This window comes from Danio rerio, chromosome 24 (assembly GCF_052040795.2).
Source record: "Danio rerio strain M-AB ecotype USA chromosome 24, GRCz13ab, whole genome shotgun sequence".
Taxonomy (NCBI): Eukaryota; Metazoa; Chordata; class Actinopteri; order Cypriniformes; family Danionidae; genus Danio; species Danio rerio.
Window position 1 is genome coordinate 44,070,534 of NC_141044.1, and position 10,580 is coordinate 44,081,113.

Consider the following 10,580-nt stretch of genomic DNA (forward strand, 5'->3'; position numbering starts at 1 on the left):
AGAAGGTCGCTGGTTCGAGCCTCAGCTGCGTCAGTTGTTGTTTCTATGTGGAGTTTGCATGTTCTCCAAGCGTTCGCGTTGGTTTCCTCCGGGTGCTCCGGTTTCCCCCACAGTCCAAACACATGCGCTATAGGGGAATTGGGTTGGCTAAATTGTCCGTAGTGTATGAGTGTGTGGATGTTTCCCAGAGATGGGTTGCGGCTGGAAGGGCATCCGCTGCGTAAAAACCTGCTGGATAAGTTGGCAGTTCATTCCGCTGTGTCAACCCCGGATTAATAAAGGGACTAAGCCAACAAGAAAATGAATGAAGATTACTTTTATTTTCTAAATGTAACAAGTTTATTCTCAACATTAAAATGCAGTTCATCAACACTTTTTTGTCGAAATATACATTTTTATATTAATTTATTTACATTTTTTTTTCAACTTATTATTTCAAGTTTTATTTTGAGCTTTTTCTCAAAATTGCAGGACTTTTTTCTTGAAACACAACAACTTTTTTATCTCAAATTCTTTAAATTTGATTAATTTGTTTGCAAAAGTGTATTTATCATTTTTTTCCTGAATGTTTATGTGTATAATCTCACATTATAATGATTTTAGTCTCAGAAAGGTCTTAATCTTGATATTGATTCTGTGCTGAAATGTGAGCGAGACTTGCTTCGATTAACATTTTGATGTACAGTTAAGGTCAGACTTATTCGCCCTCCTGTTATACTTTAATTAAAGATATTTTCGACATTTCTAAACAATAGATTTAATAACTCATATCTGATTTATTTTCTCTTTGTCATGATGACAGCACATAATATTAGACTAGATATTCTTCAAGACACTAGTATTCAGCTTAAAGTGACATGTAAAGGCTTCACTAGGGTAATTAGGGTAAAGTTAGGGTAATTAGGCAAGTCATTGTATAACAGTGGTTTGTTCTGGAGACAATCCAACACTAATATTGCTTAAGGGGTGAAAAATATTGACCTTAAAATGGCTTTAAAATATTAAAAACTGCTTTCATTCTAGCTGAAATAAAACACATAAGACTTTCTCCAGAAGAAAAAGTATTATAGGAAATACTGTGAAAAATTCCTGAATCTGTTCAACATCATTTGGGAAATATTTGGGAAATTCGCAGGAGGGCGAATAATTTTGACTTCAGCTGTATTGGTGCAGTACAGATGCTGGTGTTTTAATAATAAAGCATGATCAGTGAGCTGTTCTGGGGTCAGTTTTAGTGATGGGTGATTTAATTATTATGTTTTCAGGTTGTAGTAAATGCTCTGATCGGCGCAATCCCGTCTATCATGAACGTCCTGCTGGTGTGTCTGATCTTCTGGCTCATCTTCAGCATTATGGGGGTCAATCTGTTCGCTGGAAAGTTCGGCCGCTGCGTGAACCGGACGGGTTTCATCTATAATTCCTCTGACATCAACAACCGCAGCGAGTGTCTGGAGATGAACAGCACGCAGTATTACTGGACCAAAGTAAAGGTTAATTTCGACAACGTGGGCGCTGGGTATCTCGCGCTGCTGCAAGTGGTGAGAAAAAAACACAACGTACATCATGCAACTCTCAATCAGGAATGAATTGATTGATGTAATTAAAGTATACAATATTTTTATAAATTTAAACTTACTTTTTAATTTATTACTTATTATAATATAATACATAATAATTAATAATTAATGTATTTTAATATAATATTTATTATATATCATACCTGCAATATTTTTTCATCTTGAAATAAATTTTATTCGACTGATTTAAAATAAATTTATATTAATTATATTTTATTAATTTCTTCATTATTTTATTAACTTCTTATGTTTATTGAACACTAAATTAATTACATATACTATATTAAAATATTAACTTATTTCTGCTAGTTGCCAAATAAATATTTAGTTTATTATTATTATTATTATTATTATTATTAGTATCATTTATTAATAATAATAAAGTATAATGCAAAATAAAACATAAAATATTATTAAAACAATATAAAATATAAAAAAATATTAACTTAACTTATTAACTTAATTCTGCTAGTTGCCAAATAAATATAACCAGTTTTATTTCTTGAAATAAAATTTAAATGTATGATTAGTACATTGAATAGAAAAAAAATATTAACCAATTTCTGCTAGTTATAGTCTCATAGTTTTCCATTTTTTAATAATAATAACAATGTGAAATACCAATAAAGATTATACAATACAAACATTGTTGAAGTATTTTAAAATATAATACATTAATAAAATAAAATAAATTGCAATAAATAAGCTTAAAGTAGTAAATGAAGCATCCATATACAGATTTAATATTATGTCCACTGTACTAAAATTCTAATTTATTTTATATTTTAATGCATACAATTTATATATAATTGAAATTTTAATTAATTAATTTATTTTGCATCGCTTTATATATATTTTCTTGTGTCGTGAAAGTAATTTAGATTTATAGTGTCATGACTGGTTTTTATGCAAAGCTCATTTTATCATCAAGTGCTGATTAAAGGTGTGAAAAGCCTGAACTTGTAGTTTGTTGGGGCTGTTTGAGTTTGTGAATCGATCAGCAAGTCTCTGGTATTTTTAGCTGAACTCGACGCTCTTGATTCTGCTGTAACCTGGCAACAAGAGATGCTCAAACAGCTGCAGCCTCATTCACGGTCAGCTGGAAACAACAATACAGTTATTATCATAAATTAATTCATATATAAATTAATGTTTTTCATTCCTAACTTTGTGCATGTGCCATAATTTGATTTTTAAAAATACAATTAATTTAAATTAATATACTTAATGGTTAATATTATTTGAATTATCATTAATTAATAAAAATTATTAATGTTTTTAAATATGTAGTTTATTTTATTTTAGCTAGTTTGCTTATATACAATAACACTATTAGTAAAAGGCTAAAATTATGCTTGTTTTGAATTTAATTGTTTTGTTTTAATATAAAACTTCAGATAAAACTAAGATAGATTAAAACGATTTTTTCTTTTTTTAATTTTTAGGGTTTAGCTGTTTTATTTTGTTTTCCTTATTTAAAAAAAAATCAGAATAAGTATAGTGTAAGTAGAGAATAATACTAAAACTAGTGATAAGTAAATAATAATGTCTGACTGGATGCAGTTGAAAGTGTTGAATAATGTTGTTTTGAAGGCCACGTTTAAGGGCTGGATGGAGATCATGTACGCCGCTGTGGACTCGCGAGCTGTAAGTCTGCATTATTTATTATTATTATTAACAGCTTTAACGATAACAGAGTTGACAATTACAGAATAAACAATAACAGAGTTGACAATTACATAGTTGGTGGTGTTATTAATAACAAAGTTGACCCTAACAGAGTTGACAATAATAGAGTTGATAAAAACACTGTTGACAAACAGTTGACTGTAACAGAGTTGAGGATTGCAAAGAGCTAACGATAGCAGAGTTGACGAAAGCAGAGTTGACAATAACAAAGTTGCTAATTGCATAGTTGATGAAAACAGTTAATGATAAAAGAGTTGACGATAATAGAGTTGATAATAACAGTTGAGTCATTGAGTTGACGAAAGCAGAGCTGACGAAGGCAGAGTTGACGAAAGCGGAGTTGACGAAGGCGGAGTTGACGAAGATGGAGTTGACGAAAGCGAAGTTGACGAAAGCGGAGTTGACGAAAGAATAGTTGACGAAAGCAAAGTTGACGAAAGCAGAGTTGACAAGCAGAGTTGACGAAAGCAAAGTTGACGAAATTAGAGTTGACAATAACAGAGTTGACAATTACAAAGTTGTCAATAACAGAGTTGGCAAAGGCAGAGTTGACGATAAAAGAGTTGATGAAAGCGAAGTTGTCGAAGGCGGAGTTGGCGAAAGCAGAGTTTACAATAACAGAGTTGGCGAAGGCAGAGTTGACGATAAAAGAGTTGATGAAAGCGAAGTTGTCGAAGGCGGAGTTGGCGAAAGCAGAGTTTACAATAACAGAGTTGGCGAAGGCAGAGTTGACGAAGGCGGAGTTGGTGAAGGCGGAGTTGACGAAAGCAGAGTTGATAATAACAGAGTTGGCGAAGGCAGAGTTGAAAGTAAAAGAGTTGATGAAAGCGAAGTTGTTGAAGGCGGAGTTGATGAAAGCAGAGTTGTCGAAAGCGGAGTTGACAATAACAGAGTTGACAATAACAGAGTTGACAATAACAGAGTTGATAATAACAGAGTTGATAATAACAGAGTTGTCAATAACAGAGTTGGTGAAGGTGGAGTTGACGAAAGCAGAGTTGATAATAACAGAGTTGGCGAAGGCAGAGTTGACGATAAAAGAGTTGATGAAAGCAGAGTTAAGAACAGTTAACATTTAAACCTGTTAACATTTAAATTTATATCCGCATCCAAATCCACATTTAAAATGTAAATCCACAGTCATATTCAAATTCAAATCCACATTCAAATTCTACTTTTAATTCATATTCAAATTGAAATGTAAATGTGACCAGGTGGAGGAGCAACCAATCAAGGAAAACAGCCTGTACATGTACCTGTACTTCGTCATCTTCATCATCTTCGGCTCCTTCTTTACCCTCAACCTGTTCATCGGTGTGATCATCGACAACTTCAACCAGCAGAAGAGGAAGATGAGTAGAGTTATGAGTCGAGTAATGAGGAAGAGGAGTGTGTGAGCATCAGAATAATGTGTGTTTCTCTGCTCCTCTGCACTTAGGGGGGCAGGACATCTTCATGACCGAAGAGCAGAAGAAATACTACAACGCCATGAAGAAACTGGGCTCCAAGAAGCCACAGAAGCCCATACCCAGACCACCGGTCAGCACAAACTAGTCAAATCTTCATTATTATAGACAGAATTAGATTTTATTTAAAAAAACTTTTTATTAATTTATTAAATATGATGAACTTTTCTTTTAAAAGCACAGTGTTGTGAAATCTGTATGGATGAAAGTGCACAGTGCTTTAAAAGCTCTAAAGCAAAAAGTGTTGTGTTTGTGTGTGGCAGAACCCTGTCCAGGGCTTCTTCTTCGACCTGGTGTCCAAGCAGGCGTTTGACATCCTCATCATGCTGCTGATCATCCTGAATATGGTGACGATGATGGTGGAAACAGATGAACAGTCGCCCTCCATCAAACACATCCTGGACTGCATTAATCTGGTGTTCATCGTCATCTTCACCAGTGAGTGTATCCTGAAGATCATCGCGCTGCGCTGCTACTTCTTCACCGTCAGCTGGAACATCTTCGATTTCGTGGTCGTCATTCTGTCCATCGTCGGTGAGTGAAAAACACATCATATTCAGCATTCAAACATACTGCGCTGAGCATAAATGAGTATTTACTTTGGAGTCAATCTAGGGTCATATATATGTGCAAAATACAAAAGTTTTGCAAACAAAAAATCTTGAGCAAAAAAAAGAAATAAATTCAAATCTGCAAAAAATGCAAAGCAAAAATAAAGTTTGGAGAAATTAAGATAAATTTTGCAGACAAAAATGAAGAACTGCAAAGGAAAAATTACGTTTTGAGAAATAAACATGAAATTCGCAAACAAACAAAATAACTGCAAATAAAAATCAAGCAGAGCTAAAATAAAAACTACAATATTTGCAATAAAAAACGATATATATATATATATATATTTGCAAAATATTTTTTGTAGCAAAGTCTTTACAAAGCCCGTCCAGTCAATTGCAATGCTTATTTTGATTTGCTTTTTTGTCAACCGTGAGTTTGCGATGCTGTTTTTACTGTGCACTTTATGTTTCTGCACGTTTTACTTTGTGGATCCGATTTGACAAGGGGGCGGAGTTTACGGCAGGCCCACCTCTGCCTCTATTTAAGCCACGTTATCACCTGGAGACACAGTATCACTGAGGTAGTCTTATGGCGCAGTAGCTCCAAGCCTGCTGTAAACGCCCATGTTATATAGTTTATATATAGTTTTAATAGTTTTTTTATTATTATTTTATTTATTTTATTTTTTATTATTTTATTGCAAATATTGTAGTTTTTTTTCTGCTTGATTTTTATTTGCAGTTCTTTGTTGCAAATTTCATTTTTATTCTCCCTTTGCAGTTCTTCATTTTTTATACCAAAATAATTTTTTATTTCTCAAAAATGTATTTTCGCTTGGTGATTTTTGGAGATTTGCATTTATTTATTTATGCTCAATACTTTATTTTTTGTTCGCAAAACTTTCTTTTATTTTACTAGTATATACGGCCCTAGACTCTAATTGAAAAGCAACACCTCGTCTAGATCACCACGTCCACATTTGCTTGAGTTTGTTTATTTTATTGAGTTTGTCTAATCACCATCTTCTCTTTCCTTCCAGGAATTGTTCTGGCGGACATCATCGAGAAATACTTTGTTTCTCCAACTCTCTTCCGTGTGATCCGATTAGCTCGAATTGGCAGAATTCTGCGTCTGATCCGTGGCGCTAAAGGCATCCGGACGCTCCTGTTTGCATTGATGATGTCACTGCCGGCGCTCTTCAACATCGGTCTGCTGCTGTTCCTTGTCATGTTCATCTACGCCATCTTTGGCATGGCCAACTTCGCCTATGTCAAAAAACAAGGCGGAATCGACGACATGTTCAACTTCGAGACCTTCGGAAACAGCATGATCTGCCTTTTCCAGATCACCACATCCGCCGGCTGGGATAATCTGCTGAGTCCCATCCTGAACACGCCTCCGGAAGAGTGCGATCCCGAAATTCCCCACACTGGCACTAATGCACGAGGAAACTGCGGAAACCCTTCGGTTGGAATTACGTTTTTCGTAACGTACATCATCATCTCATTTCTCATCGTGGTCAACATGTACATCGCCATCATCCTGGAGAACTTCAGTGTGGCGACGGAAGAGAGCACCGAACCGTTGAGCGAAGATGACTTTGAGATGTTTTACGAAGTTTGGGAGAAGTTCGATCCTGAAGCGACGCAGTTTATCGAATATTTAAAATTATCGGATTTCGCAGATACGCTTTCGGAACCTCTCCGCATTGGGAAACCCAATAAAATCAAACTGATCTCCATGGACTTGCCGATGGTGAGCGGAGATAAAATCCACTGTTTGGATATTTTATTCGCGTTTACGAAACGCGTGTTGGGCGAATCGGGAGAAATGGATGCGCTCAAGCAACAAATGGAGGAGAAGTTTATGATGGCAAATCCGTCAAAGATTTCCTACGAACCCATCACTACGACACTCCGTCGGAAGCAAGAGGAGGTTTCCGCCATTATGATTCAACGTTCGTATAGGAGACATTTAATTCGTAGACAGTTAAAACAAGCGTCGCTTTTGTATCGTCAGATGACCATGCCGGACGCTGATAAAGCTGGCGACAGCTCGCCGGAGAGCCAAGGACTCATCGTTTCGATGATTATGGAAAACTACGCAACTGAAGCTGAAATTACGATATCTGCGACGTCGTCTCCTCCATCGTACGATAGCGTTACAAGAGCGACGAGTGAGATTTTCCATGCTCTGATTCCCGAAGAGACGAATGAAATCCTCAGCGAACATTTGGCTGATGCAGAAAAAGAGAGCGAAACTTTTCTGTGACGCAAAAACATTTTTTTTTGTTTACCGAATGTAACATAGTCTGCGAAGGTTTTTGTAGACTTCTCTTGAGGAAACGTGTTGCTCTTTGACCATGCACACACACACACGTCAACAACCTTCACCGTTTGAATGCATGAATGAGATTCGTAGTTTCGCGATTATATCATATATTAGACGCATTTTAATCAGTCTGCCTGGTGAGCTCATTAAAGGTCTTACATTTAATAAAAAAAAAAAAAATGGCGTTCGGGAAAAGCATGACGATTACCTCTTTTCTGTGTCGCTAGCGATGAAAAGGCAGCCAGCGGGGAGAACGACTGACATGGTTGTTTTTATTTTAGAGTATTTGCACTTTTTGCTTTGCTCTTTTCACCATTTTATTTAATTTAATTTGTTGTTTTTATTTGGGGTGCAGTTTTCGAGACTCGTCAAAGACAATCAGACATGCACCGACGACAAAAATATACGTTTAAAAAGCATCTGTCTTTGCTAACGAACTGTTGCACATGCTTGTTTTGGGATGTTTTTTTTTACGTTTTTTTGTGCGTTTATTTATTTTCGCAAGTGGACGCTGCACTGCAGTACGAAGGGGAATGGAGAACACTTTCTGTCTATATGGCTGAGTTGAGAATTGTTTTGCACACTATACGTTCAGCAATAATTTGCTACATTTAGGTCTAACGACGACAACGACGATATTTATTGGAATTAAACGTGTCAAAGTTTCTACTGTAACGGCCTCCAGCTGTAACTGTGGCTTATATTACTAGTGAAGATTATAGCACATGTGTTTTTTCTATCTGGAGCTGACTTTAGGAGCGGCAGGTTTGGTGAAGGGCTGTTTTATGTAGCAATAGATCCCAAGTGTGCCTGCTAGAACTAAATCCTGTGTTTATAATTCATCTTCTTCCATGCGTCACCACAAACACACCTTCATCGGCTCTCTAGATGAGGGATTCAGCCACAAATATCAGTGATTCGCACAGTAAAACTGACAATAACCTTGACATGAAGACTAAACCTTACACTGCTAACATAATGCTGTGTTGTTTCAACTTAAATTTGGGTGAAATACACTAGAACATGCCAAGTCATTTTACCCTAAAATTTGGGTAGATTTGAGTACATGCTAAAAATGCTGGGTTATTTAATCTAAATTTGGTAACATTTTGGTAAAATACACTATAAAGTGCTGGGTTATTTTAGCCCAAATTTGGGTAAATTTCAGTGCAATCCTCTCTAAAATTGCTGGACTATTTTAACCTAAATTAAGGTAACATAAACTTTAAAAATGCTGTGTTATTTTTGCTAAATTTGGGTAAATTTTAGTACAAGACACTAAAAATGCTGAATTATTTTAACCTAAATCTGGGTAAAATACAGTGTATTTGCTGGGTTGTTTTAACCTAAATTTGATTACATTTTGGTAAAATGCACTATACATGCTGGGTAATTTTAGCCTAGATTTGGGTTAAATACACTCTAAAACTGCTGGATTATGTTAGCCTAAATTTGGGTAAAATACATTTAAAATGCTGGGTTATTTTAATCTAAATTTGGTAACATTTTGGTAAAATACACTATAAAGTGCTGGGTTATTGCAGCCCAAATTTGGGTAAATTTCAGTGCAATCGTCTCTAAAATTGCTGGAATATTTTAACCTAAATTTAGGTAACATAAACTTTAAAATTGCTGGGTTATTATTGGCTAAATTTGGGTAAAATTCAGTAAAAGACACTAAAAAAGTTGGATTATTTTAACCTAAATTTAATTACATTTAAGTAAAATGCACTGTACATGCTGGGTTATTTTAGCCTAGATTTGGGTTAAATACACTCTAAAACTGCTGGATTATGTTAGCCTAAATATATTTTAATCTAATATGGTTACATTTGGTTAAAAATTCATTTTAAATGTAGGGTTATTTTAACCTTAATTTGGGTAAGATGCTTTTAAAATGCTGGGTTGTTTTAATCTAAATTTGGTAACATTGGGTAAAATACACCTTTTTTTAATTTCTCTATAAAAATGTTGGGTTATTTTAGCCTAAATTCAGATAAAATACACATTTTTAAAATGCTGGGTTATTTTAACCTTAATTTGGTTGAAGCTCACTAAAAACACTGGGTTATTTTAACCTAATTTTGGTACATTTCTGTAAGATGCACTATAAATTTGAGTTATTTTAGCCTAAATTTGGGTGAAATTCTGTAATATTTACTCTAAAAATGCTGGGTTATTTTAGGCAACATTTCTGCAAAATACACTTTTAAAAATGCTGGGTCATTTTAAGCTTAATTTGGGTAAAATACACTCTAGAAATTCTGGGTTATTGTAACAATTTGGTCCCACTTTATATTAAGTGGCCCTAACTAATATGTACTTACACAGGAACTAATAGTTTGTTACAATGTACTTATTGTGTAAATACATGTATTTACTGTGTACTTATGCTTGAATAAATACTTGTATGTAGTTACATCTGTAATTTACTTTTGTAATTACATTTGTAAATACACTGTTGACCATCCCTTACACCTTAACCCACCCTTAAACATACCACCAAACCTGTCCACAACCCAACCTCTATCCCAACTCAAAAGCACCACAAGTGTTCTCAAATACATTATAAACACAGTAAGTACATTGTATTTATTTTTTGATGTAAGTACATAGTAGTTAAGGACACTTAATATAAAGTGGGACCAACAATTTTTGGTACATTTCAGCAAAATACATTCTAAAATTCGGGTTTATTTTAGCCCAAATTTGGGTAAATATCAGTAAAATACAAATATCTGGGTTGATTTAACCTTAATTTGGTTAATAATGCACTTTAAAAATGCTGGGTTATTTATGTTTTTTTCTGAAATTTGTTTACGTTTTGGTAAAATACACTATAAAATGTTGGGTTATTTTAAACTAAATCTGGGTAAAATACACATTAAAATGCAGAGTTAACACACTGGGTCAAATTTTGACAAAGCCAACAGGTTAAAAATCTCATTTGAATTTAATGTTA

General features: G+C 34.5%; 1 protein-coding gene across 6 annotated transcripts in view; it reads left to right on the forward strand.

Annotated features, from left to right (window-relative positions):
- Positions 1–8,293, forward strand: part of scn5lab (sodium channel, voltage gated, type V-like, alpha b) — a 251,401-nt gene extending 243,108 nt beyond the window's left edge. For 5 of the 6 annotated variants that reach the window (XM_087308804.1, XM_087308807.1, XM_087308803.1 and 2 more), the window contains 6 exons: positions 1,266–1,538; positions 3,171–3,224; positions 4,481–4,622; positions 4,705–4,805; positions 4,996–5,266; positions 6,327–8,293. In XM_087308804.1, coding sequence (XP_087164930.1) covers positions 1,266–1,538; positions 3,171–3,224; positions 4,481–4,622; positions 4,705–4,805; positions 4,996–5,266; positions 6,327–7,558 — 2,073 coding nt within the window. In that variant the 3' untranslated portion in view covers positions 7,559–8,293. 6 annotated transcript variants of the gene reach the window in all.
- Positions 8,294–10,580: the final 2,287 nt, after the last annotated feature.